Source organism: Nomascus leucogenys, chromosome 19 (assembly GCF_006542625.1).
Source record: "Nomascus leucogenys isolate Asia chromosome 19, Asia_NLE_v1, whole genome shotgun sequence".
NCBI classification, from domain to species: Eukaryota; Metazoa; Chordata; class Mammalia; order Primates; family Hylobatidae; genus Nomascus; species Nomascus leucogenys.
In genome coordinates this window covers 74,122,962-74,150,177 of record NC_044399.1, presented here as the reverse complement: position 1 = coordinate 74,150,177, position 27,216 = coordinate 74,122,962, and the positions used below count along the sequence as shown (strand labels likewise).

Genomic DNA, 27,216 nt, shown 5'->3' with positions numbered 1-27,216 from the left:
GCCTGCCCGCCCAGGGCCAGGTCAGTCTCCCAGGCTCCATGTCTTCACCATTACCAGGGCATGCCACTCAATCTGGATGTGAGCCGGGGTGGATGAGGTTCTGAAGGGCACACCAGCACTGGGAGCGGGGGCAGTGGGGGTCTTATACTCCAGACGCTTCCTCTATCTAGTTGTAACAAACATCAAAGAATGTCAGGTCGTGTTTCTGTAGAGCAGACTTTGGCCTGACCAGATCCACAGACCTGTTTCACTTGCGTCACCCAGTAAATGTGTTACTGGGTGCCATACTTTAAAAATGAGAGATTTCAAACGATTGACTTTTCTGGCCGGGTGCGGTGGCTCACGCCTGTAATCCCAGCACTTTGGGAGGCCGAGGCAGGTAGATCACCTGACGTCAGGAGTTCGAGACCAGCCTGGCCAACACTGCAAAACCCCATCTCTACTAAAAATACAAAAATTAGCTGGGCATGGTGGCGGGCGCCTGTAATCCCAGCTACCTGGTTGGCTGAGGCAGGAGAATCACTTGAACCCGGGAGGCGGAGGTTGCAGTGAGCCAAGATCGCGCCACTGCACTCCAGCCTTGGCAACAAGAACGAAACTCCATCTCAAAAAAAAAAAAAAAATTATTGACTTTTCTTTAATATCTGATTTGGCAGTGCTAGGTAGGCCCAGGAGTGCTAACACCTTCCCAGAGCTGGTACACAGGTAGTCAGGTGCTCTCTGGCTCACCCCCATCTGGCCAGATCACAGCCCCCAGCAACACGTGGGGTTGCGTCCCTCACTGTGATACATGGAGTGCCCTTAAGAGTCTTATAGGCAGGGGTCTCTCCCAGGCACCCCTGGGTGTCCCTATGGCCCCTCCCAGGTGGGAGCTAAGGCTAGGTTGCAAAAAGGAAGTTGGGAGCAAGTAGGGGCTTCACAATAACCCAAGAAAGCACACGCACCCCAGGGTCCCACCCCAGTGCTCCCAGACGCTCCCACAGATGTGGTTCAGGTCAAGCGCAGTGCAGCTGCTACGGCTCCACCAGCCCCGGGATTTCCAGACAGGTGGGCCTGGGAGTAGTTGAGCTTTGTCCCAGAACAGTGGGGGATGGGGCCATCATTAAAAGCACAGCTCTGGTCCCAATATCCCACCCCCCAGATATCCCAGCCCATGCCTCAGCAAAGCCCCCTGTGAATTCCAGTACTGTTTATTGAGCACACCACGTCGGGGAGGGGCGGCAGTGGTTTCCACGGTAACCAAAGTAAGGCTTGCGCACTTGCTGAGCTTCCAGATGCAAATTAGTAAAAGCTAAATTCAAAAGTAGAATGGGCATCTCCAAAGAGTACGGTAAAAACATTTTGTATCAAACTTGTGATTAAAAAAAAATACAAAAGTTAAACCCACAGGCAAAGAGGAAAATGACAATCCTGAGAGCTGCCCTGAAACGTGAGCCTCGAACCCCGTCTAAATCCTGTAAGAAGGCAAACCCTGGGGAGGCCAGCACCCCTCGGGAGAGTGGGAGTGAACAGGGAGCCCACCTGGCTTCATCTGGGCAAACCTTCATAGCGCCTCTGGCAGGATTTGTGTCCAGTCCCCCGATGGGCAGAGGCACTGCGGGGTGGACACACGAGGGCTGGGGGGCAGGGGCGGAGCCGAACCCTGCAGCCAGGGAAAAGCAGGAAAGGCCTGGCCCCTCTGGCATTTCCCAGCTTTAGGGGCTCCCAAGAGATGGTGGTTCCCACTTGCCCAGCCACTGCTGTGGCCAGGCAGCAGGGTCGGACCTGAGCCTGTGGTCACAGCAGACCGGCTGCCACTCAGCTCCAGGCTCTTGTTTCCGATCCTCAGTGTCCAGGGGAGAAAGCTGGTCCCAGAGGCCCCAGGCCAGGGGTGAGAAGGAAGGCCGGGCCAGGCCTCTGGGACCAGCTATAGCCCTTCTGAGCTGGGGCCCAGCGCTCAGCAGAAGCCAGATGGGGACAGAGTGTGGAAGTGGCATTACTGTACAGAGAGGCGGCAGGCAGGAGTCGCAGATGGTGGCGGCTGCTAGGACAGCATGGACTGCTGCACGGCCTTCTGCAGTGACTGCCGCGTCACCAGCAGGCGCACCACCTCCTCCGAGCGCTTGGTGAGCCGCTTCCGGGCCTGGTCGTGTGTGACCATGGTCATGTCCCAGCCGTTCACCTGGCCCCGGGAGAGAACACAGGCCCACCTCAGCTCCCCGCCCTCTGGGATCTGGAAGCAGAGGGCTTTGGGGGCCCAGGTCATTCAGCAGGCCCCCAGCCTAACATCCCAGGGCTGGGAGACGCCAAGCACTGTGGCTGAGACACACAGGAGAGAGAGCCAGCGTCCTCTGGGGCAATACCAGCATGGGTTCCCAATTGGCTGCAGTGAGTCTCTCCCAGCTGGCAGGCTGGGGCAGCTCCCCACCCCCACGTGCTTCAGACCTGCTTGCCCAAACCTTGTTTTTCCTCCTTTGGGACACCTGTTACCTGCATGATCTTGTCTCCAATCTGCAGCCCAGCGATTTCAGCAGGGCCTCCTTCGGACACCCGTGTGACATAAATACCCTGGAAAGGGGCAGCCCAAGTCAAGCCCTGTGGTCACTGGACTGGCCCCTTATCCACAGAGCGGAAGCCAGCATGGCACATTCTCAGCCGTCCCTCTGTCGCTGCACCCAGCCTCTCCCAGCACACACAGTCAGTGAGGACTATTCCGAGAGAGCTCCACCATGCACCGGCCCTGCTGACGGCCGCCTCCTGCTCCTCCGAGGCTCTGTCTGAGCAGCCCTTCCTCACCCCACCCGTCCTTATTCTCACTAGGTCGCTTCTGATGCCTTCTTAGAGAGCATGGTTTGAGAGATGAGGTCTGTTCCTTCCATGCCAGCCCAGGAAGCAGAGACCCACCATCTCAGGCCCCTGTGCCCCACGGAGCGGTCCCGGGACCCCAGACCCCCTCACCTTGTCCGTCTTGTCTTCGGAGAAGGGATTCTGGGAAGGATCCTGGTCGATTCCACCTCCAATGCTGAATCCCAGGATTAAGTTCTCACCTTGACGCAGCTTGTGAATTTCAACTCTTTGCTGGCAAAGAAAAAAGCCAGTTGAGGGATGTGGGTGGTTGGAGAATTAGGCTGGTGGGTGTCCCCAGCAGCAGCCTCAGAGCCATGACAAGGGGGTGGGTCCCAGGCCCCTGCAGGAATCCAGCTGCTCACCAGCCTGGGAGGCTGAGGAGCTGGCACTCAGAACTTGGCCACATTGATCCACCCACACAGCCCTCTGTCCTCAACCTGTCCCCACTTCTCCTGTCAGTCTTAGGCACTAGTCTTGATCAACATGTGGTCGAAGCCCCTGCTGGCCCGAGTCCAGGTGCTGTGGCTTCTGTGGGTGGGAAGCCCGTCTCACAGGAGGTGCTCTGGAAAAGCAGAGATCAAACTTGCATAGAAAGGAGAGGAAGGGCTTGCCGGCCACGGGGACCAGAGCACAGGCTTCAAGGTGCTGTGGATACGTGTTCATGAGACTGGAGTGTCCAGTGCGTGACACAGAACTGGGAGGCGAGATGAGGCTGAAAGTGTAAGGCTGGGGCCAGATCCCATCCTGGAAGGGGAGTAGGGGTGTCTCCCTAAGCCCCAGGCCCTGCTCTTGTGCAGAAACAAGAGTGTTCTGCGGCTCTCCCACCATGCTCTGGGGCTATGGTCCCCAACTGTGCCAGGTTCCTTTCAAAGCCCTTGGCAAGCATCGTCCAGTCAGCAGATGCTGGGAGCCAGACCAGATCACTCCCAAAGTAGAGTTTTAACAGGAAGGAGAAAAGAAAAAAGCAAAAGACGACAATCTAGACTAGACCTGAAGAAGTTTCCCAAAGGGGGGATTATTTGCATCAGGCTTTGAGGGGGTGATGGATAGCCTGACCTTGATCCTGAACCCACTGGAGTTCTCAGGAATGGAGTAGGGTAGGGCATGGTCAGGTTTGCTGCTAGAATGACCACTCAGATAATCAGAAGAGGAACGGACATCTCACAAAAGCAGGATGCAGAGGCCAGGGGACATGGAGCTACCTGAAAATGGAGATCTACAGACTTAGTGACCACTCATGGAAGAGAGGAGTCAAGAGGAGCACCCAGCCACCTCCCCTGGCTGAACACACATCACTCAGATGGGGACCCAGGAGGAGAAGGAGCAGGTTGGGTTGGAGCGCCAGGAGCTGCGGGGCAGGTGTCCAGAAGGCAGATGGATCTATGGAGCCAGAGTTCAGAGGAATGGCCTAAATGTCTTTAACATTCTCAAAATTCTACATGGGAGAGGGTGGGGACTGGGGAGTGAGGCTGCCCAAACCCATCCCCAATCCAAGACTCAAGGGAGAGGCCAGACCATACACACCACGTTCAGGCACGTTCCTGGTATTACCAGAATTGGGGGGCATGGGCCTGCAGTTTTGGGGAAGGCCCTGGGACCAGTTATGGCATAAGGGAGGGGGGCAGGAAGCATGAGGCCCACTGTGCCTGGGTCCTCATGCCCCAAACTCAGCTCCTCCAGGCCTGCTCCGCCCGCACAGTCAGAAGATTACAGGCCTTTGGGTTGGGAGACAGGGCTGTCACTGATTTGCTGGGCGAGGTCACGCAGAAGGTGGCTTGCTCTGGCTCCTCACCTGTCCCCGCCCCACTTCTAGCTAAAGAGCAAACCTGGTGCCTTCTCTCTGGGGCAGGGAGGGATTTAAAAAAGCCAGGCTGGGCCGGGCGCAGTGCCTCACGCCTGTTATCCCAGCACTTTGGGAGGCTGAAGCGGGTGGATCACCTGAGGTCAGGAGTTCAAGACAAGCCTGGCCAACATGGTGAAACCCCGTCTCTACTAAAAATACAAAAATTAGCTGGGTGTGCTGGTGCACACCTGTAATACCAGCTACTAGGGAGGCTGAGGCAGGAGAATCGCTTGAACCCAGGAGGCGGAGGTTGCAGTGAGCTGAGATCGCGCCACTGTACTCCAGCCTGGGGAACAGAGCAAGACTGTCTCAAAAAAAAAAAAAAAAAGTCAGGCTGGTGCAGGGAGGGTGAAGCTTAGGACAGCTGTCAGCTGGTCCAGCAATGTTTCCTTCTGGCCCAGGCCTGAGCCAGTGCTCTAAGCTCAGCCTCACGTGTCATCTTTATCAGTGGCTTCTCTGCCTCCAGCCACCTGATTGCTGGAGCTTCTCCAGCACACCCATCTGAGATAACACACCCAGTCCCTATGGCTCCAGGGCAGGGACTTTCGCTTGACCTCCTGCCCATAGGGCAGGCATTTCTTCTCGTTCTCTGAACGCTGTCGGGAGGTAGGCAGGAGACCTGAGTCTTTCCTGAGGTGGTCTTTTCTGGCTGAGCACTTCTCTCTGGGACTCCCCACCTCTGTCATAGGGTTGTGTCCCGCTGTGACACCGGCGTCTGAGTCTAACGTCCCAGCCTTCCTTCCTCCCTCTGCCTAGTCTAATAGCACCCAGCACCTAAAACAAGCCAGAGGGCGGCCAGGGGCCTAGGCTAGCCCCCAGAGGGTCTACTCAGGACTCAAGTGCCAGGAGGGAGGCCTGGACTTTTTTGCCTTACAGGCTGGAGACCCAAGAAAAGTTCGAAGACGGAACGCTCATCGCAGCTATACGAGCGTCCACCCTGGACCAGGCGGCGAGTGGGTCGGAGGAGCAAGGCTGGACAGGAAGGGGGCAGGGGCTGCCACGGCAGGCTCGGGACAGCCCCACCCCCAGATCTCCCTCCGGGCGGCGGCGCAGGCTGCAGCGGAGGAAGCATTTCCTCATTCCAGAGGCTGCGACTCATGGACGTCGGGATCGGCGCCCGCCCCCCGCAGCTCCCCGTCTGGGGACACGGAGGCCCGGGAAGGGGGCGCTTTTCTAGGCTCCCGCAGCCGGGCCTTTCCCCGTGGCCCTCCCCGCCCCGCGCACGCAGTCTGGGCTCCGTCCAGGGTCTCGGGAGGCTCTCGGGTCCCGGCCGTCCCTGTTTCGTGGCTGGGGGAACTGCGGCCCGCTCCGGCAAAGCGGGGACCCGAGCCCTTGCCGCCGGTTCGCAGGAGCCCCGGGTTCGATGCTCTGTCAACCTGCTTGGGGGTGTCCGTTTCCCGCTCTGCGAGGTGGGGTCAGGTCAAGACGAGGAGGAGCCCGCGCAAGCGCACTCACCACCACGGCGGTGACCGGCTGGCCGGGGATGTAGGACATCTCGACCCCGCTCTGGTCGCCCAGGGCCGCTCCGAGAAGCCGGCAGCAGAGTACCCGCGGCCGCGCCCTCGCTGCTTAACAAAGGCCGCCTCGCTTGGCCCGCCCCCTCATGAATAGTTAACAAACCTCCAGCCAATCACTGGCCGGAGCGCCACTCCGCTTTCGGAAGTCCCGGCGCGTGCGCAGAAAAGCGAGCAGAGGGTGGAGCGTGTCCGGGGCGCCCACGGCGCAGGCGCGGAGGGCGGGGCGGGATCTGGGCGCGTGCGCAGCCCGGGACCTCCCGGCAGCCTTCCGAGCAAGATGGCGCCGCGGGCATCTCCTCCCCTGCCCGTGTGAGGGAACGCTAAGTACTGTGTCCGGCGCCGTGTTCAAGGTAACTGGGCCAGCGTGGCCGGGGAACGCAGACGCGCCACCACCTCCCGGCCGGCCCGGACCCTCAATCTCCTCGGCGTCTTTGGAAGATCCGAGGCCCAGGACTGGTGCCAGGTCTCGGAAGCTCCAGGGGGAGGGGGCGGCGTGAACCCAACTCACGGAGCTCCGGGCGCCACTTGTAACTTGATTTTCTCCGCAGCTCCGCGTTGTTCCGCGAGAAAGCGAGGGGCCGAGCCCCGGCGGGTGCGATGGCCGCGGTGGTGGCCAAGCGGGAAGGGCCGCCGTTCATCAGCGAGGCCGCCGTGCGGGGCAACGCCGCCGTCCTGGATTATTGCCGGACCTCGGTGTCAGCGCTGTCGGGGGCCACGGCCGGCATCCTCGGCCTCACCGGCCTCTACGGCTTCATCTTCTACCTGCTTGCCTCCGTCCTGCTCTCCCTGCTCCTCATTCTCAAGGCGGGAAGGAGGTGGAACAAATATTTCAAATCACGGAGACCTCTCTTTACAGGAGGCCTCATCGGGGGCCTCTTCACCTACGTCCTGTTCTGGACGTTCCTCTACGGCATGGTGCACGTCTACTGAAATGGGGGCCCGGGGGACTTTTTTAAAAAACCAGATCGGGAGGACTGTGGCCAGCAATTAACACCGTGTAGACTTCCTTAGTTCTTAAGTGGTTGAATTCGCAGCTTGTTCTGTAACGTTATAAATAATTTATATCTGAAGACGGAGAGCCTGTAATATTCTTCAGATTAAATGAAGCGTGAGACACTTTGTGGAGTTCTTTCCTGCCGTAACGCTTAGTCTGCCACTGATGCAAAATCGCCAAGATTTGACTCCTGGAGAGCAGGGACTGGGCCATAACCTTGTGTTAAGTCCTTGCATTTACACATAGGCCATCCAGAAACGGGCCCTAAGGGCCTACATAAGGAAAGAACTTCTTATTAACATCCTAAGAAGCAGTAACAGTTAATATGTATTAAGAACTCCCTGGGCCGGGCACGGTGGCGCATGTCTGTAATCCCAGCACTTTGGGAGGCCGAGGTGGGCTGATCACCAGAGGTCAGGAGTTCAAGACCAGCCTGGCCAACATGGCAAAACTCCGTCTCTACTAAAAATACAAATATTAGCCGGGTGTGGTGGCGCGCACCTGCAATGCCAGGTACTCGGGAGGCTGAGGAAAGAGAATCGCTTGAACCCTGGAGGCAGAGGTTGCAGCGAGCCGAGATCGTGCCACTGCATTCCAGCCTGGGTGATGGAGCAAGACTCCGTCTGTCTCTCAGGGAAAAAAAAAAAAGAGTTCCCTATATGCTGGCATTGTGACTTCTACTTTTTATACCGATCCTCATTTAATTTTAGCAATAACCTTACAGGGTAGATGTTATCATTAGCTCCCTGATAAGGAACCTGAGGCTCAGAGAGGTTAAATACTTCTCCCAGAGGAGACACAGCTAGGAAGAGACAGAGCCAGGATTCAAATGCAGGTCTCTTAATTTGCTCTTGATATGTTTGCTGGGTGTACCTTTCACAGGCCAGCGTTCCCTCCCACTAACCACTACTTTCAGGTATATATGGTGTCATTTTAGTTCCATTTCATTTAGTGACAGTCTTTCCCATAAGAAAAAATAAAGTCAAGCTGTATTTTTTAGAATATGTCTAGGGAAGGTTAAACATTGGACATTTAGGCCGGGCACAGTGGCTCACGCCTGTAATCCCAGCACTTTGGGAGGCCGACGGCAGGCGGATCACCTGAGGTCAGGAGTAGGAGACAAGCCTGGCCCAACATGGCGAAACCCCACCTCTACTAAAAATAAGATGCAAAAATCAGCCAGGCATGGTGGCGGGCACCTGTAATCCCAGCTATTGGGTGGCTGAGGCAGGAGAATCGCTTGAACCCGGAGGTGGAGGTTGCAGTTAGCCAAGATCACACCACTGCACTCCAGCCTGGGTGACAGCACGATTCCATCTCAAAAAAAAAAAAAAAAAATTTGTTTGGACATTTAAGTTGAACTTTGGGCTGGTTTAGGGTGTAAACACCTCCATGTGTTAACCCATGATCCCTTCTTGTCAGGAGGGTTATCTTAGAATAAAACGCATTTGTGGCCGAGCACAGTGGCTCATGCCTGTAATCCCAGCATTTTGGGAGGCCGAAGTGGGCGGATCACCTGAGGTCAGGAGTTCGAGACCAGCCTGACCAGCATGGAGAAACCCCATCTCTACTAAAAATACAAAATTAGCTGGGCGTGGTGGCGCATGCCTGTAATCCCAGCTACTAGGAAGGCTGAGGCAGGAGAATCACTTGAACCTGGGAGGCAGAGGTTGCGGTGAGCCGAGATCGTGCCATTGCACTCCAGCCTGGGCAACGAGCGAAACTCCATCTCAAAATAAATAAATAAATAAATAAAACTCATTTGTTTAATTGAGGAATAAATATTGCATTAGAATTATGGTAATTGCCTGAGTGTAGTGGCTCATGCTGTGATCCCAGCACTTTGGGAGGCCAAGGCTTGAGCCCAGGAGATCAAGACCAGCCTGGGCAACATAGTGAGATGCCCATCTCTACAAAAAAACATTTAATTAGCCAGCTGTGGTGGCATGTGCCTGTAGTCCAGCTACTCAGGAGGCCGGAATGGGAAGATGAAGATCACTTGAGCCCAGGAGGTTGAGGCTGCAGTGAGCTCCCATTTGCCCTGGCCTTATCCTCAGAGCAAATGGGGGAAGCCTTTGGAAGTTTTTAGTCTGAAGTGATGTAATCACATTTGGATTTTAAAAAAAAAAGAATCTGTTTTAGATTGGAAACGGATCTGAGAGCTCGAATCCAAGTCCCCTTTTGACAGATCATAGATAGCCCATGGCTAGTCACGGAAATGGATCTGGGACCCAGACCTGTTAAATTCCGTTTTGGCTTCAGGAACACATGCACACGACGCCAAGGAGAAGCTGAGGCCATAGTGTTGCCCCCCATCCCAGTGAGCCCTTTCTCTGCCCCCACTGAAGATCCTCAGGGGTTTGCCCACCTCAGTCCTCAGAACCTCCTCTGAGTGGGAAGGAAAGGTTCAGTCCTGGTGTAAGGGAGAAGCAGAGGGAGTCCTCGGCCCGGTGGGAGAGGAGGAAAAAGGAAGAGGGATAAGTGAGCTGATGTACTTAACCATTTCCCTATCGTTGGGCAGTAAGTTTGAAATGTTCACTACTATAAAAAATACTCCAATGAATGCATTTATATTGTTTTGAGAAATTTAATAAGTTCCTACGGCAGAGGATAAAAATTTGATTCCAAGTGACTTCCAGAGTTGTGTTGGATTACACTAATTGAATGAAAAGTACCAGTTTTATCAGTGCCTTCCTAGTCTATAATTTTAATAGTTGTTCATTTAAAGCATTTCCATAATTTGAATTTCTTTGCAAGATAATGAGGAACATATATATTGCTTACTAATTGTTTCTTGTGTCTGCCTCTTTTGATCTTGCCTTCTTACATTTTCCTTTAAAATACTGGTAAAAATGGGCCAGGCGCGGTGGCTGTCGCCTGTAATCCCAGTACTTTGAGAGGCGGAGGTGGGCGGATCACAAGGTCAGGAGTTCAAGACCAGCCTGACCAACATGGTGAAACCCCGTCTCTACTAAAAATACCAAAAAAAATTAGCCGGGCGTGGTGGTGCACTCCTGTAATCCCTGCTACTCAGGAGGCTGAGGCAGAAGAATCACTTGAGCCTGGGAGGCAGAGGCTGCAGTGAGCTGAGGTCGTGCCACTGCACTCCAGCCTGGGCTACAGAGCGAGACTCCATCTCAAAAAAAAAACAACAACAAAAAAAACGGGTAAACATGAAGAGAAGAAAATCAGGACACGTTTGAAATTGACACCATTTATTGTTTTATGACCAAATGAGAGTGTCAGAGAATACATACATTGGGCAGGTCCCAGAGTACTGGCCTAAGGGCAAACAGCTGGCAGGAAGGTGGTGTCTTTAGGAGAGAGAGTTCTTGGATCCACTGGAGAGTATGCTCTGAGGGAAGTGGCGGCACTTGGAGAGGGGAGTGGTGTGGAACCAACTGGAGCCCTTTTCCGAACACGCACGATGCCATTCCCAGTGAAGTAATCTAGGAACTCTACAGGGCACTGCAGTCCTTAGCTGAGGTGCTCAAGGACTCGGGAAGGAAGCCATGTTCCCCATTTACAACCCGTTCCCTAGTTCGGGAAGCCAGCCACGGAGAAAGGAAGAACTGACGGCAGGGGGTGGGGCAAAAAGACAGCCATGATGGGTCCGTCCTGATGCCCCCAGCATCAGACGTGGAGGTCACTTTGCTCTTTCATGGCTGGTCCCTGTGATGTGACATTGATAGCACCCAATGTACAGATTTCCCGTTGGGCAGCATCATGGCATTCCCAAAGGCATGGGATCCCTCGGTGCTAGATGGCTGGGTTTAGGATAGGGCCTGAACGTAAGCAGAGGCAATTCACGTGCTCCTGGAATATCAGAACAGAAACGAGCTCTTGAGAGGCTGGCACTCTCCTCTTCCCAGTGAGGCAACCAGTGCCCAGGGAGAAGGACCTTCCCAAGTCTGAGAGGAGCTTCAGTTCATGCTTCACTTCTCCCCATTTCAAAGCCAGTTTCCGGCCAGGCGCGGTGGCTCATGCCTGTAATCCCAGCACTTTGGGAGGGTGGGCGGATCACGAGGTCAGGAGATAGAGACCATCCTGATTAACACAGCGAAACCCCATCTCTACTAAAAATACAAAAAAAATTAGCCAGGCGTGGTGGTGGGCGCCTGTAGTCCCAGCTACTCGGAGAGGCTGAGGCAGGAGAATGGCGTGAACCCGGGAGGCACAGCTTGCAGTGAGCCGAGATCGCGCCACTGCACTCCAGCCTGGGGGACAGAGCGAGACTCCGTCTCAAAAAAAAAAAAAAAAAGACCCCAAAGTTCAGGAGAGATGACTGCGCCCGGAAGCCCCTGTGTCATGCAGGCACAGACTCCTCTTCCCAGTTCAGAGCTGCGGGTGGTTCTGGCCCCAACGTCTTCAGCGATACGGCCGGTAGCCAACAGCCCTGGCTACGTCTCCCCTGTCTGCAGCTGCTCCAAATTCACCTGTGCATTCTGCAAATGGCCAGACCTGTGTGTAGGCGGGAGGGGCGCACAAGGCACAGAGGACTGTTGGGAGCCGGTAGGTAGGCCAGCCTCACCGGAGGCAGCAACGCTTCTGGCAGGCAGGCAGGGTTCCTGCGGAAGCCCAGCACGCAGATGCTCGGGCAGAAGCCTCTGGAGTTGCCCTGGCAAGGAGCAGCAGCAATTGCAGGGGCAGCTGGAGTGTGGGCCTGTGAGTCCAGAGCCTCCCACAGCCGCAGCGAGGCTCAGCCAAGACGAGCCAGGTGGTCGGGCTTCCCGCTTGCTCAGAATAGGAGCTCAAGTGAGCGCCCAGGAAGTAAGAGTCAGCTCAGGGAGCACAGGCGGGCTGCCAGGCTCTGGGCCTACCCCATACGGACCCCTAGCCTCCAGCTTCCGTACCCCACTGCTGCAGCCCCTGCCTCTCTCTCTTCACTCTTCTCCAGCCCAGTCTATTTCTCGCTCCTTCCCTGCCCGGGCCCAGCTCCCAGCTGAACACTGCCAATTCCTGAACCAGCAAGGAACAAAAGCTGGGCCAGGAGAAAGGCCACCAAGGTCAGTGAGTACCTGGGGTGTGGTTTGCAAGAGAGTCACAGAACCCCAGTCTGACTGAGCGGGAGGTGTCCAGCCCCCACTGGGAGGGGAAAAAAGGGAAAACAAGGCACAGGGAGGGCCAGGCACCTGCTCACTGCACAGGCACTCTGCAAGGCAGATGCAGAGCAGGCCCGGGACAGGCCCCCCACCCAGCCAGACGCCCTCCCCACACAGGCTGAGCCCCGTCTGCAGAGAAGCCAGCGCCCCCAGAAAGCACGGCCCGAGGACCCACCTGGCAGCACGGCCAGCACCCTCCCGAGGCCAGGGCAGCCCCAGAATTGCACACAGAAGAGGGATTGAGGGGGGATCATCTGAGCACAGAGACGTTCGGCGAAGGCAGAGTAACTCAGGAGAACCGCATCCTACAGACACTGCCGAGATTCAAATCCCAGCGCTGCCATTCACCAGCTGTGTGACTTGAGCAAATTACTGAGCCTTTCTGTGCCTCAGCTTCCTCATTTGTAAAATGGGGAAGATCGGCGTCTACCTCATTCACTTGCTTACATGAGTTAACAAATACAGAGAGTACAGAGGGGTTCCGGGCAGAGAGTGAGTGCTGTGGAACAGCGCGCTATTATCATCTGAGTGCCAACATGGCACAGCACGCACCCCTGACCACCCAGGGCCTCGGGAGCTAAGGGGGACCTTGGGGGGTAAAGCACCAGCCCCTTCCCACACAGGCTCTCCCAGTTCCTAGATGTCCTGCCTTGTGGCCAGGTCACCCCAGAGCAGAGGGGTCCACTGGAGCTGCCAGGCATGAGAAGCCCCCATTGGGGACGCCTCTCTGCAGGACCCAGTTCTCGGGCTCTCTGCCTAGCAGTGGCCTCACCTGTGGGGCTCCAGGAGCTGCGGGCACACAGATCCGTTCCCCTTCTGGCTGCTGCTTCCACGCTTCGCCTCAGGCGGCTCCTGCAGCTCCTGCTGCTCTGGTACTCCCAGCAGCCCCGGCCCGGATGTGAGCTGCTCAGATAGTCCCAGCCCCGATGCCTCGTCCTCAGCCTCCTGGGCACTGTCTTCTAGGCCCCTGCACAAGATACAATCTGTTCACCTGGGACGGCAATGCAGGCTGCCTCCCCGCCGAGACAGGCGGGGTGGGCCTTGAAGAATCCCTCGCCCTGCAGCCGCCACCCTGCGTCCTCCACCCTGTGTCCTCCACCCAGCTTCATCCACCCTGCTCCATCCACCCTGCTCCCTCCACCCTGTGCCCTCCACCCAGCTTCATCCACCCTGCATCCTCCACCCTGCAGGTCATCACCCTGTGTCCTCCACTTGGCATCCTCCACCCTGCTCCCTCCACCCTGCATCCTCCAGCAGCACAGTCAGGACTGTGGTTGGGGTTCAGCCTGCGGCCGGGGTCAGGGCGCACCCTATAACCCAGGGCCGGGGTTCAGGCCGCAGCTGGAGTGCAGTAAGGCGAATGACACAGGCAGACCCTGCACCCACTGTCCCAGGCTGTGGGGGCGCTGAGGGAGTACTAAGGTGTCTGTCCCAATTCCCATTCTCATCCCTGCTTCTCCAGAAAGCCTTCCCCAAAGGCCGAAGCCACAGCCCCTTCCCCTTCCTGCCCTCCCACAGTCCTCAGGGTTCCCCACCCATGCTGTGCTCTGCCGCTGTGAACACGCACACCCCACCGAACCCAGGGCCCAGGAAACTCCAGAAACAGCCTCCGTGTGGAAGAAAATACCCGCCTTTCTTTCCTTTACTGCTCCAGCTTCCCTCAGCCCCGGCGCGCCAGCACTACCAAGTCCAAGAATCCCAAAGCAGAGGTGCTGCAGACACCATTTGATTCATAAACCAACTCCGTCACCTCCCAGATAGAGAAACCGAGGCCCAAGGAGGCCTGGGGCTTGCCCAGAATCAGGCGGAACCTGTGAACTGTCTCCCGCCTCGTGGCCCACAGCGCCCTCCCCTCCCGCTGCTGCCGAGGCCGAATCCGGTTCTGCGGAGCACGTACTCAGAACTCCTCTCCTCCCCGGGCCCTCCAGCCCCTGCCTCACACCCCAGCCGTCAATATCACATCAGGGCAGAGGCTCGAAGCCACGCGGGTGCTCCACAGTGCTGCCCTCGGGCCGCCGGCCTGGAAGCAGAACTGACCTCACTTCCTCGTACTTCTTGTCGCGGTAAAACTCTCTCTTTTTGATGAGGTAGATGAGTACCAGGTCGCAGAAGAAAGCACCCTGCAAAAGAGGGGTCCCTGATTCAGAATCCTAGACCTCCGAGAGCACTGTTCATTTGGGGCACTTCGCCCCTTCGATCCTGCAACAGCCCCTAAGGGAGGCATCACTGTCCCCATTTAACAGATGAGGAAACTGGGCTCAGCAAGGGGCACCCTTGTCCGAGACCACAGAGCTGGTCCACGGTGGAGCTCAAGCTGGACTGGAGCTCCCCCGATCCCATAGGCCAGGCACTCCCCGACCCCGCACCACCCAGACCCCATCCAATCGTTCCTTCAACACATTTGCTGGGCACCCAGCACGTGCCAGGGTCTGCGCCGAAGTACAGAGAGGATCTGGACAAGAGAGACCTCCTGGGGACTCCCCCTCTGGTGCAGGAGACAGGCGTGTCGATGATGACCCAGAGAGAACTTGACTCAGCCTGGGGAGGGTCCCTATTCAGTCCTTAAGGACCAAAGAGGTGGAAGGACATTATGGAGGGAGGAACAAGCCTGTTGCGCCCGGGAAATGCTGCAGGGCCTGTGCGGGAAGAGGGAGAGGCGCTTCTGGAGAAGGGGATGGGGACTGGCCTGTTAGGCTTCTTAGAATGTTTCTGAGGCATTGGTCCTCATCCTTTAGGTGAGGCGGAGGTACCACAGCCCGAATTTTGGCATTTAGAAAGATCCCTGTGGTAGTCAGTGTGAGATAGGTTGGAAGGGTTCCAACTAACAAGGACGCTATGGTCAAAGAAAGATGATGGGTGCCAGGTGCGGTGGCTCACGCCTGTAATCCCAGCACTTTGGGAAGCCGAGGCAGGCGGACCACCTGAGGCCAGGAGTTCGAGACCAGCCTGGCCAACATGGTGAAACCCCGTCTCTACTAAAAAATACAAAAATTAACTGGGTGTAGTGGAGCACGCCTGTAATCCCAGCTACTCAGGAGGCTGAGGCAGAAGAATTGCTTGAGGCTGGGAGGCAGAGGCTGCAGTGAGCCAAGAGCATGCCATTGCACTCCAGCCTGGGCGACAGAATGAGACTCCGTCTCAAAAAAAAAAAAAAAGAAAAAAAAGAAAAAAAGAAAAATAAAAGTGATAGCTGAAGGTGGGCCTTCTCTAAGAAAGTAACAGGTGCAAACATCCGGGACCCTCCCAGTGACTGTCTGCAGGTAGGGATCCATGTGGGGCTCACTTTTCTTGACCCCCTCCCAGGAGTGTGCTCTCTTGAGTCCTAGCACAGGACACAATTTTCCCGGCCTCAACAAAAGTCACCCCTGGGTCCCGATGGACTCCTCCAGTGGGGCTGTCTTGCATGCACAGGCAGAGGAATGAGGGAAGAGGCTGCCGGAAACCTGGGAAAGGGACCTGCCGGGATGAGCACTGACCACTTCCATGGCTCTCAAAAACTCCAGAAGGACCACGAGGCAGTGCAGACTCAGGACGCCTCTCCCTGCCCTCAGCCCCTGCATCTCCTCCCCTGTGAGCCCCTCTTGGCCCCGCTGAAGGGCCACCTCTAAGGAAGAGTCACAGGGCCGTCTTCCCTGCCTCTCAACCTTTCAGTCGGGTGGTTCTCAGCCAGCTGGGATTTTGCTCCATCACAACTGCAGGGGAGGGTGCCCCTGACATCTAGTGGGTAGAAACCAGGAACGCTCTTAGACATCCTACAATGGGCTGGGCGTGGTGGCTCACGCCCGTAATCCCAGCACTTTGGGAGGCCAATGCCAGAGGATTGCCTGAGCCTAGGGGTTCAAGATCAGCCTGGCCAACATAGTGAGACCCCATTTCTACAAAAAATTTAAAAATTAGCCACACGTGGTGGTGCACCTGCAGCCCTGGCTAGTGGGGAGGCTGAGGTGGGAGGATCACTTGAGCCCAGGAGTTCAAGACTGCAGTGAGCCATGATCATTTCACTGCACTCCAGCCTGGGTAACAGAGCAAGACCCTGTGTCTGAAATCAACATCCTCAGGGTCTGGGAAGATAAATAGTATCAGACCGGAAAAGTGTGAAATATGAAATAGAAAACAAAACAAACAAAACAAATGAAAACATCCTACAACACCCAGCACAGCCCTCTGTGCATTGTGGAATGTTTAAGCGTATGTCAAAGGATGTGCGTAAGACCACAACACAGAATTATCCGACCCAAAAAGTCAGCAGCACCCAGGCCAAGAAACTGTCTGCAGCCTAATCCTGCCCCCTTTTTTTTTTCTTTTTTTTTTTTTTTTTGGAGATGGAGTTTTGCTCTTGTTGTCCAGGCTGGAGTGCAATAGTGCGATCTGGGGGACAGCTGGCAGGGCGTGAAATCCCAGAAAGCCCTCTTTTCCCATGCCCATTCTGATCTTGCCAGCTCTGGTTCTTTCTGGGGGCACTGGGACATGTTCCTTCTGAACAGTGGCCTCCCCCTCCCTGCCAGTGCGGCCGCCGGAGAAAGGGTGGGAAGCGGGGAGGGAGGGGGGGTACTCACAGCACCCATGAGCGCCACCCCAGAGCCCACGTTGATGATGGTGGGAATGATGCTGAACTTCCCTGCCTGGAAGATAGAGACAAGGCGAGTGAGTGAGGCAGAGTGGACAGCGGGGCCCCCAGGGACCCTCCCAACGTCCCCCACCGCCCCCGCCGCCAAGCCTCAGAACAGGAGGATGCACAGTGGGCACCCCACGGACCCTCCCAACGTGCCCTGCCACCACCACCTCCCCCCCTGGCCCAGCCTCAGAACAGGAGAACGCACAGCAGGACCCCCAGGGACCTTCCCAATGTCCCCCACGCCCCAACCAGCCTCAGAACAGGAGAACGCACAGCCGGACCCCCAGGGACCTTCCCAATGTCCCCACCCCCCAACCAGCCTCAGAACAGGAGAATGCACAGCCGGACCCCCAGGGACCTTCCCAATGTCCCCACCCCCCAACCAGCCTCAGAACAGGAGAACGCACAGCGGGACCCCCAGGGACCCTCCCAACGTCCCCCGCCCCCCAACCAGCCTCAGAACAGGAGAACGCACAGCAGGGCCCCCAGGGACCCTCCCAACGTCCCCTGCCCAGCCTCAGAACAGGAGAAGGCACAGCAGGGCCCCCAGGGACCCTCCCAACGTCCCCCGCCCCCTAACCAGCCTCAGAACAGGAGAAGGCACAGCGGGCCCCCCAGGGACCCTCCCAACGTCTCCCGCCCCCCAACAGGGGGAGAAGAACAGGAGAAGGCGCACACACCTTGCCGTTCACCATCACGTCAAAGCGGATCCCGTAGGCTTTCATCAGGGTGCGGAACTCCACCCCGGCTGCGTCTCGGTAATATCTGGCAAATCTGAGGGAGACAGGACCCAGGGGAGGCCTCAGCCTGCCTGGCCTTCCCTCTTTTGGCAGCACCGATGTGGCTGCTCTGGGGACATAGAAGGACTCCCGGGACCCTGACTCTCAGCAGCCCCAGGAGCCGCTTGCAGACCTTCTCACTGAGCCAAAAACAAAGACACATCCAGCTCTTTGAAATCCCTGCCAGCCATTCCCTGAGGAGCAAGGGCTTCCCCACCCTACTCTGAGCAACCCCTGGGTCACCAAAGCACAGATGGAAAGGATGCAGCAGAGGCAGCAAGACTTGGCTTCACGGAGAGAACAGGCAAGAACACTCGCTCTCCTCTCCCAGAGGCACCCCCAGCTTCGGTCGCTGGCCGTTCTGCTGGGGTCCACACCTCTCCTGGGCCATCCGTCCCTGCACCTCCCGCTCTGACGCCCACCCCCAGGAAGGGAACTCATAGTGCTGGCACCCAGAGGAGTGCCACTGATCATGGTCAGGTCACAAGGGGGCACAAGACAGCGGTTACCTGAAGTTGTACCCAGAGGAGACAGACTTTGAAAGCTTATTGTCCAGACGGCTAAAAGAATAGTGAGGGTGGCACTCAGAGGCAGCTTTATCAAGATCACAGTTCCATTCAATATTAATTCCTATCACACCACCCTTGATAAAAGAGAGACGAGGGTCAGCACACAGAGCTTTCCGGAGACGGACAGTGTCCCAGGCCAGCCCTTCACTAGCACTGGACAATAGGAGGAGGTGCTCGGGCTCGAGGTCAGCCCCTCAAGATCCCCCTCCGGGAGGCTTAGTCCCCGCATGGAGTGGCTGAGAACACTGCATCGCCCCAGCCCCAGGGCTGCCTCCCTCATTCTTCAGGGATAAGGGAGCTGCCCAGGGTGGGCGTCTCCGGACAGGCACTTCACACTCCAGCCAGGATGTGCCAAAGGCGCTCTTTCTGCCTCAGCTTCAGCTGGTGCCCCAAGGACTCAGAACTGCACAGCAGGTGCCAGGTCTGGCTCTCACTGAGTGCCCATGGTCTGAGTGCTGCCACAGCCAATTCTGAAAACACTGAGTCCCTGGGGGCAGGTGACTTTGCAGGACCCCCCTCGCCTGCTGCCACAGTCGGCCTGTGTGCCACAGCCAATTCTGAAAACACTCCCTGGGGGCAGGTGACTTTGCAGGGCCACCCTCGCCTGTTGCCACAGTCTGCCTGTGTGCCACAGCCAATTCTAAAAACAGTGAGTCCCTGGGGGCAGGTGACTTTGCAGGGCCACCCTCGCCCCACGAGTCCCCATCCACACCCTTCTTCGTCCCAGAGCCAGTCCCAGCGCCCCCAGGCCCTCAGGGAGGGCTCCCTGCGTGCACCCCACCCACCTCCAGGGCTATATCCTGGAAGTCGCTCCCAGCCCAGCGGATCACGGAGCCCAGTCGGAAGATGGGGCAGTAGTGGTTCTTGGGGCCAAAGTGGCATGATTTCAGGAAAGATCTGTCCTTGACGTCTATCACATTGCTCCTGGGTGGAGGCCACGGGCGGCCGAGAAGTGAAGTAAGACTTGATGTTCCCGGGCCTGGCCAGGAGTCACTCGGTCCCTCACCAACCTGAGTGCTGACAGCTCCCTGCAGCAGTACCCTACTTTACAGCAGGGGAAGGGGCACCCCAGTGCCACCCACTGTTTATTCACATGCAGACATTACACACACACACGCACACATGCATGCACACATGCACACACACCTGTGTGCGCACACACACGCACACACACGCATGCACGCACACACACACACATACACACACATGCGCGCACACCTGCGTGCACACACTCACACACACGCATGCACACACACGCACACGCACACACACATGCACATGTGCGCGCACACACACACACCCCCCAGGCACAGACCCGCGGAGTGCCAGCCCAGGCCCCTCATGGACCAAGGCCCACCCCTGCCCCCAGTGGCCAAGCTCACATACTTGGAGAAGTTGAATTTGGGGAAACGGATGTGGTTCTTTATGAAAATGGTGAAGTCTTCGGCCTCCTTCAGGAATGGCTCCCTGAAAACCAACCCAGAACAGCCTGTCCAGGAGGCCCCACCCCTGTGCCCCTCCCCGAGGCCTGGGCCAGTGTGAGGCCTGTTCCTTGGGTCCCCTGGAGCCTCTGTCCAGGACAGTTAATTTGCTGGGACCCACTGCGCACAGGGCCGGGAAACGCTGGGACCCACCGCCCGGGGCCGGGAAACCCCTCAGGGTCCTGAGGCTGCAGCCACTCACTCCGGCCTGGAGCTTGTCTCCAAAGGGCACCAGGCAAAGATCTCACAGGTGCCCCTGGCCGAGTTGTCTCTCCTCAGGCAGTGGCCGGTCTTCACTCCTGCAGGGGTGGGACAGGATCAATGCCAGGAGCCTCCCACTCCAAGTCCTCCTTCAGCCCCTGGCTGCTCCAGGCCCTCACCATTTCCAGCTGTAACCGCCTCCCCAGGGTGGCAGTCACTGTCCTTGGAGCACGCACCATCAGGAATGCCTTCATTCTGCCGGGAGAGAAGGGGCACCTGGATGGGGGGGTTCCCCCCAGCTCAGAGCCGGGTCCCACTCCAGGAGTTAGAATAGGGGTTCTTCTTTGGCCTGGCACACACACACTTTGAGAATCTGCTTCTCCCCCATACAATGCAGGAACCACACACGGGTGCACACAGCCTCCCGAGACCCTTGGAGTGGACAGCCACCCTTGCTTCAGAAGAGAGGAGACCCCAACCACTGCCGGTGGCTCTCCCACCCCCACGCCAGGGCCCCTCGCCAAATCAAACCTCAGCACAGACGTCCTGCCGCTGGTTGGGGGTCACAATCAGGTTGGTGACCACAAAAAAGACGTTCTCTCCCTAAGGAACCAGACAGGCACTAAGGAACCTCCTCCTGCCCCTTAAGGACCACCCCACCTTCCCAGCGTTACCTGAAAGAGGCTGGTCCCTCTGCCTGGGTATTGGGGATAATGGGGCCACAAACTTGGTAGACTCTGCCCATCTGCTCATGGACCCCGCAGTCCCCAAGTAGATGTCCATTGATAGATCTCCCCCAGACTCATAAACCCCAACTGCCCCAGGATCCAGGAGAAGTAGGGGCAGGGCTCAGGCTGCCCTGGCCCTGGCCAACTGTGGACAGGCTGGAGGGCTATTCCCAGAGGCAGTGACTTAGAAGGGGGGTTCTCTGTGCCAGCCCACCTGACTCACAATGACCTGAAAGTTCTCTGGGTCCCATTTGTTCTCAACAGACTCAGAACAGAGCAGTCGCGCCCGGCACAGTCAAAGAGGGCAGGGGTTTGGCATGGGAGGTAGGATCTGGACAAGGGTCGCTCTCTGCAAGCCCTGGCAGGTGTCTTGGGCCAAGAGAGATGATGGATGGGGGTCTCTGCGTATCCAAGAAGCTTCCTGTGTGACCCACCCGAACCAGGCAGGCCCTGACAGCCCTGGCTGCAGTGCTAGGTGGGGACTCGGACCTGGGCTGGAATGACATAGTCGGCGACATCCCAGATCCGCTGCCCGAGATCCGAGGTGTTGGTGAAGGCCACGCCCTTGACTTTGGTGATGACAGCACTCTGCAGGGAGGTGTCGACGTCTTGGTAACCCTTCTTTATCAGGAACACCCATCTGTGGGAAGGGGGCCGGTACGCGGGCATCAGCCACACTGCTGCCTTCAGGCAGCTTCCCCAGGCCTGGGGGTGGGGCAGCAGTCACAGCAACTCCTAGTTGAGGTGGGGCAGGCTCAGGGCTCCACCTGTCCCACCAGCTCCTGGGCAGGGGCCACAGCTCCCACTGCTGACTGAAACCCAGTCCTGCAAGCAGCAGAGGCGACAAGCAACCCTAGAGATGGGGGCCCTAAAGAGGCAAAGACCAGCCGGGCGCGGTGGCTCACACCTATAATCCGAGGCAGGCAGATCACGAGGTCAGGAGATGGAGACCATCCTGGCTAACATGGTGAAACCCCGTCTCTACTAAAAAAAAAAATACAAAAAATTAGCCGGGCGTGGTGGCGGGCACCTGTAGTCTCAGCTACTCAGGAGGCTGAGGCAGGAGAATGGCGTGAACCCGGGAGGCAGAGCTTGCAGTGAGCCAAGATCGCACCACTGCACTCCAGCCTGGGCGACAGAGTGAGACTGTGTCTCAAAAAAAAAAAAAAAAAAAAAAAAAAAGAGAGGCAAAGACCACTGTCCACTCAGAGGCCTCAAGTGGACAAACCTGGGCTGAAACCAGCTCAGCCACGTACTGGTTTGGTGACCCCAGGCAAGCCAATTTCCCATACATAACATGGGGTGATAGCGCCTCCCTCTGGGGTTGTGATGGTGGTTAGATGAAATGGTGCCTAACCTGAAACCAATCACAAGGAGACCTCAAACAAACCCAAACTGAGGGGCATTCTACGAAATAAAAGTGCAGGCCAGGCACGGTGGCTCCCGCCTATACTCCCAGCACTTTGGGAGACCAAAGCAGGAGGATCGCTTGAGCCCAGGATCGCTTGAGACCAGCCTGGGCAACATAGTGAGACCCCATCTCTATGAAAAATGAAAAACTAACCTAGGCATGGTGGCACCAGCCTGTCATCCCAGCTACTTGGGAGGCTGAGGTGGGAGGATCCCTTGAGCCTGGGAGGTCGAGGCTGCAATGAGCCATGATTGTGCCACTGCACTCCAGCCCGGGTGACAGAGTGAGAACCAGCCTCAAAAACAACAATAAAATAATGAAATAAGAGTACAAACCCCATTCTTGTTGACACTAAAAACACAAGCAATAAAAGAAAAAATAGGTAAGTTGGACTTCATAAAAATTTAAAACGTTCATGCATCAAAAGACATTCTCAAGAAAGTGAAAAGACAACCCACAGAATGGGAGAAAACATTTGAAATAATGCAGCTGGTAAGGGTTTAGTATCCAGAAGACATAAAAAACTCTTATAATGTAACAATAAAAAGGCAAACAATCCAATTTAAAAATGAGCAAAGGATTTGAATAGACATTTCTCAAAAAAAAAAAAAAAAGTCGGGTGCAGTGGCTCACGCCTGTAATCCCAGCACTTTGGGAGGCCGAGGCGGGAGGATCACGAGGTCAGGAGATCGAGACCATCCTGGCTAACATGGTGAAACCCTGTCTCTACTAAGAATACAAAAAATTAGCCGGGCGTGGTGGCAGGCGCCTGTAGTCCCAGCTACTCGGGAGGCTGAGGCAGGAGAATGGAGTGAACCTGGGAGGCAGAGCTTGCAGTGAGCTGAGATCGTGCCACTGCACTCCAGGCTGGGGGACAGAGCGAGACTCCATCTCAAAAAAAAAAAAAAAAAAGATACACAAATGCTCAATTAAGCATATGAAAAGATGCTGAACACCATTGGTCATTAGGGAAATGCAAATCAAAACCACAATAAAACACCACTTCACTTCCACTAGGATGGCTATAATTTTTTAAAAACGCTACAGATAACAGATGTTGATGAGGTTGTGAAGAAATTAGAACCCCCGTATATCACTGATAGGGATGTAAAATGAGGTAGCTATCTTAGAAAACAGTTTAGCAGTTCCTCAAAAAGTTAAGGATCGAGTTACCACATAAGCCAGAAAATTCCCAAGAGATTGAGAACATGGCCAAGCACAGTGGCTCACGCCTGTAATCCCAGCACTTTGGGAGGCCAAGGCGGGTGGATCACCTGAGGTCAGGAGTTCGAGACCAGCCTGACCAACATGGTGAAACTCCGTGTCTACTAAAAAAATACAAAAATTAGCCAGGCTTGGTGGCGCATGCCTGTAATCCCAGTTAATCCAGAGGCGGAGGCAGGAGAATCTCTTGAACCCGGGAGGCGGAGGTTGTAGTGAGCTGAGATCATGCCATTGCACTCCAGCCTGGGCAACAAGAGCAAAACTCCATCTCAAAAAAAAATTAAAAATTAAAAACTTGAAAACATGTCCACACAAAAAACTTGTACATGAATGTTCTCAGAAGCATTCTTCTTTTTTTTTTTTTTTGAGACAGAGTCTCGCTCTGCTGCCCAGGTTGGGGAGCACTGGTGCGAGTAGCTGAGATTACAGGCGCTTGCCACCACACCCAGCTAATTTTTGAATTTTTAGTAGAGACGGGGTTTTACCATGTTGGTCAGGCTAGCCTTGAACTCTTGACCTCAAGTGATCCACCCACCGCGGTCTACCAAAGGGCTGGGGTTACAGGCATGAGCCACCACACCCAGCGGTGTGAAAACCACCCAAATGTCCATCAGCTGATGAATGCATGACCACAATGTGGCAGCCCCACACAGCGCGATAATATCAGCCACAAAGAGGAATCGAGGGCTGATAGATGCCACAACATGGGTGAGCCTTGAAAACATGACACTAAGTGAAAAGAAGACAGAAAAAAAAAAAGGCCACATACTATATAGTTTCATTTATACGAGATATCCAGAATAGGCAAATCCATAGAGACAGACTCTCCTGCCTCAGCCTCCTGAGTAGCTGGGATCACAGGCGCCACTATCATGCCCGGCTAATTGTTTTGTGCTTTTAGTAGAGACAAGGTCTCTCCATGTTGGCCAGGCTGGTCTCGAACTCCTGACCTCAGGTGATCCTCCTGCCTCGGCCTCCCAAAGCGCTGGGATTACAGGCATGAGCCACAGCGCCCGGCTGCCAATTTCCCAATTTTCATACTTGTACTTAGTTAAATATGTCCTGCTTTCCCTGCCATGTGAGGACACAGCGAGAGGGTGGCCATCTGCAAACCAAGGAGAGAGCCCCCCGAGACCCCGGACCGTGCTACCACCCTCATCTCAGATTTCCACATCCAGGACTGCGAGAATTAAATTTCTATTGTTTAAGCCAAAGCAACTCCATTTATTCATTCATGCGTTCATTTCACAGCTATTCCCTAAACAGTTAAGTGCTGCTGGGCCCCACCCTCAGGGCATTCCCGGACTGACAGCGACATTAGGCAAATGATCCCCCAAATTAGCCCAATAATTACACTGTGGGAAGGCCAGGGAGGAAGGGAGAGGGAGTTACTGGAGAGCCCAGATCTGGGGGCTGAGTGGATGCTAAGGGAGTGGAGGAGGACAGGCAGGCCTGGCTGAGGAACAGCACAGCGCCTACGAGGCCGCTCAGGTGGGAGGCGGCCAGGGGCCTGGGGATGCAGCTCAGAGAATGCGGACTGCTGGACCTCCGAGGGACAGCCAGGCGTCAGGGCTGCCCTCCCAGGAGGAAGCGGGAGGAACTCCACCGCATTTACTGAACGAGTGGAATGAGGCGCATCCCCATTGTCCAGCGCTGCTTTCCCCCTCCACCTGCTCACCCCCCACCCACCCTGGGGTCAGGGCTCTGAAGGCGCCTGGCAGAGCAGCCTCCACAAGTTGCCCCTTTGGCTTTGTGGCGCTAGCTCCTGCCAGGTGGCATGAGGATGGCCGAGCTGGGTGCAGAGATAGAGGCCTCTGGGCAGGACCCCCAGCTGGACACCAGAGAGGCTGGCCGCGGGGGGGCAAGCTGACCGGAAGGGAGCTCAGGCACATGCCGGGCTGATGAGTTTCTCCAGCTCTGAGTAGGCAGTGACACCCTGTGATTATAAATAACCTGCCGGCGCCTGGGTCAGCTGCCAGGCCAAGGCCCAAGGAGGCTCCTGGGGTGACAGCTGCCACCCAGCCCCCTGGCATCCCTGCCCCCTTCCCATGGCCCTAACACGTGGGGACCCGACTCTGGGAGAAGTAGCTGCAGGGAAAGCCTGATAAATCGAGGAACCCAGAAGGCCCCTGCCCACCTCTCATCACCTCTAGCGCCAGTGGGGGAGTGGAGAGCCCCCTCTCTACACCCTACTCCTACACCCGAGGACCCGAAGAGGACCCCCACAGCAAGCAGGCTCACAGACCCCCACTACGGGGAAAACCGCGTGCACGCCTGCGAATTCCAGGACCCTGGAGAAGGACGCGGCGGCTGGCACCCGCCCTGCCCCTCCCCCGCCTTCCCGAAAGTCCGCGGAGAACTCACACGACCAGGTACAACAGGATGGAGGCCTGCAGCAGCCGGTACAGCAGGCCCACCTTCTTGTTCTTGGCGATGACATACTTCTCGGTCTTGTAGTCGAACAGCGACAGGCAGAGCCCCTTGCAGCCGGCCTGCCCCATGGCGCGCTCTCAGCCGGGCTTGCGGACCGCCCGGCCCACGTGCGCTCATGGGGAGCCCTCGGTCCCTCGGTCCCTGCGCGCCCGGCGCCCGCCTCGGCCCGTCTGCGCCCGCCCAGCTGCAGCCCGGGGTGTCCAGCAGGGCTGCGGGGCGCGGGGGTGGGACGGGGCGGCCTTTTATTGGCGAGCACCGGAACCTCAGACCGCGACCTTGCCGCCACCTCTTCCTCCTCCTCCTCCCCGACACAGTGACACCCCTGCAACCTCCTCCCCAGCCACCGGTCTGGGAGCGCAGCCCGGGATGCGCAGGACCGCGCTGTGCTGTTGCCCAGCTGAAAGCAGCGATCGCGGAGAAGAGGAAGTGAAAGGGGGGAAGGGCTTATTTTTATTTTATTTTAAATTTATTTATTTATTTTTGAGACGGAGCCTCGCCCTGTCGCCAAGGCTGGAGTGCAGTGGTGCGATCTCAGCTCACTGCTACCTCCGCCTCCCGGGTTCAAGCGATTCTCCTGCCTCAGCCTCCCGAGTAGCTGGGACTACAGGCGTGATAATTTTTGTATTTTTAGTAGAGACGGGGTTTCACCATGTTGGCTGGTCTTGAACACCTGACCTCAGGTGATCCGCCCACCTCGGCCTCCCAAAGTGCTGGGATTACAGGCGTGAGCCCCGCGCACGGCGGGAAAGGGCTGCTTTTAAAGCAAAATTCCCCTTTCTCTCCTCGCAAAGAAATCCCAAAGGGTTCTTCCTATTGAATAGATGGGGAACTGAGGCCAGGGGAGGAAGGAAGGGGACACAACAGGTTTCTCCATTCACTTGGCACCAGGTCTCCTGCCAGGGAGACACATTCTTGCTCCGTGGCGGGGGGGGGGGGGGGGGGGGGGGGGGGAGGCCCACACGCTGGAAGAGACAAGACTTGTCCCACCTGAGGCTGCCTGTGTCTGCTGTGACTAATACGCATTTCTACTGCGGCAGCTGCTGCAGGTTTAAAAGCCCACACTCCGGCAGAGTCGGTGGTCAGGCAGGTCCCCAGTACCGGCAGCAGGAAGACCTCCGTCCCACACTCAGGGCGGATGGGGTGGGGGCGGGGAGACACAGGCAACCCACCCTAGGATCCTAAAAATATGCCTGGAGAGTGCGCATGTACCAACTGTTTGGAATGGTTCCCAACGCACAAGAACTAGAGCTGATCCATGCAGCTATGACTGCAACCCTCTCAGTATGTGGAATTCAACAGGAGTGGGAGTGGGATGAGGGAGGGCCTCCTGGGGGGCAGGTTTAGAACTCCTGACAGCCAAAGACGCAGGGCCCTGGGTGAGCGCGGTGTGGTGAGGAGCTGCGTACGCTTATTTTCTGCATCCTGCAATCTGACCACAACAAGCAGTCCTGCTCCTCTCCCTACCCCTGGCTTTCACACACAAAGAGGCTCCC

General features: G+C 56.6%; 3 protein-coding genes across 9 annotated transcripts; 1 reads left to right on the top strand and 2 right to left on the bottom strand.

Moving 5' to 3' along the window:
* Positions 1–1,174: 1,174 nt before the first annotated feature.
* Positions 1,175–6,320, bottom strand: TAX1BP3 (Tax1 binding protein 3). The gene is made up of 4 exons (XM_030800726.1): positions 6,125–6,320; positions 2,938–3,057; positions 2,470–2,547; positions 1,175–2,161 (listed from the first exon to the last, which is right to left on the bottom strand). The coding sequence occupies exons 1-4, from the start codon at positions 6,161–6,163 to the stop codon at positions 2,024–2,026; spliced, it is 375 nt and encodes a 124-aa protein (XP_030656586.1). The 5' UTR covers positions 6,164–6,320; the 3' UTR covers positions 1,175–2,023.
* Positions 6,321–6,359: 39 nt separating this feature from the next.
* Positions 6,360–7,305, top strand: EMC6 (ER membrane protein complex subunit 6). Its single transcript, XM_003277840.3, has 2 exons — positions 6,360–6,536; positions 6,735–7,305. The coding sequence occupies exon 2, from the start codon at positions 6,784–6,786 to the stop codon at positions 7,114–7,116; it is 333 nt and encodes a 110-aa protein (XP_003277888.1). The 5' UTR covers positions 6,360–6,536; positions 6,735–6,783; the 3' UTR covers positions 7,117–7,305.
* A 4,081-nt stretch (positions 7,306–11,386) lies between these two features.
* On the bottom strand, positions 11,387–25,970 carry P2RX5 (purinergic receptor P2X 5). Of its 7 annotated transcripts, none has more exons than XM_030799960.1 (13): positions 25,655–25,970; positions 21,145–21,295; positions 20,459–20,530; positions 20,107–20,182; positions 19,929–20,025; positions 19,632–19,712; positions 19,031–19,286; positions 18,186–18,319; positions 17,578–17,671; positions 16,839–16,904; positions 14,320–14,402; positions 13,055–13,249; positions 11,387–11,641 (listed from the first exon to the last, which is right to left on the bottom strand). In XM_030799960.1, exons 1-13 carry the CDS (start codon positions 25,789–25,791, stop codon positions 11,581–11,583), a joined length of 1,503 nt encoding a protein of 500 aa, XP_030655820.1. In that variant the 5' UTR covers positions 25,792–25,970; the 3' UTR covers positions 11,387–11,580. The 7 variants fall into 7 exon arrangements, with proteins under 7 accessions (XP_030655820.1, XP_030655821.1, XP_030655823.1 ...); XM_030799961.1 differs by having other exon boundaries at positions 11,387–11,625; XM_030799963.1 differs by having other exon boundaries at positions 19,031–19,169.
* Positions 25,971–27,216: the final 1,246 nt, after the last annotated feature.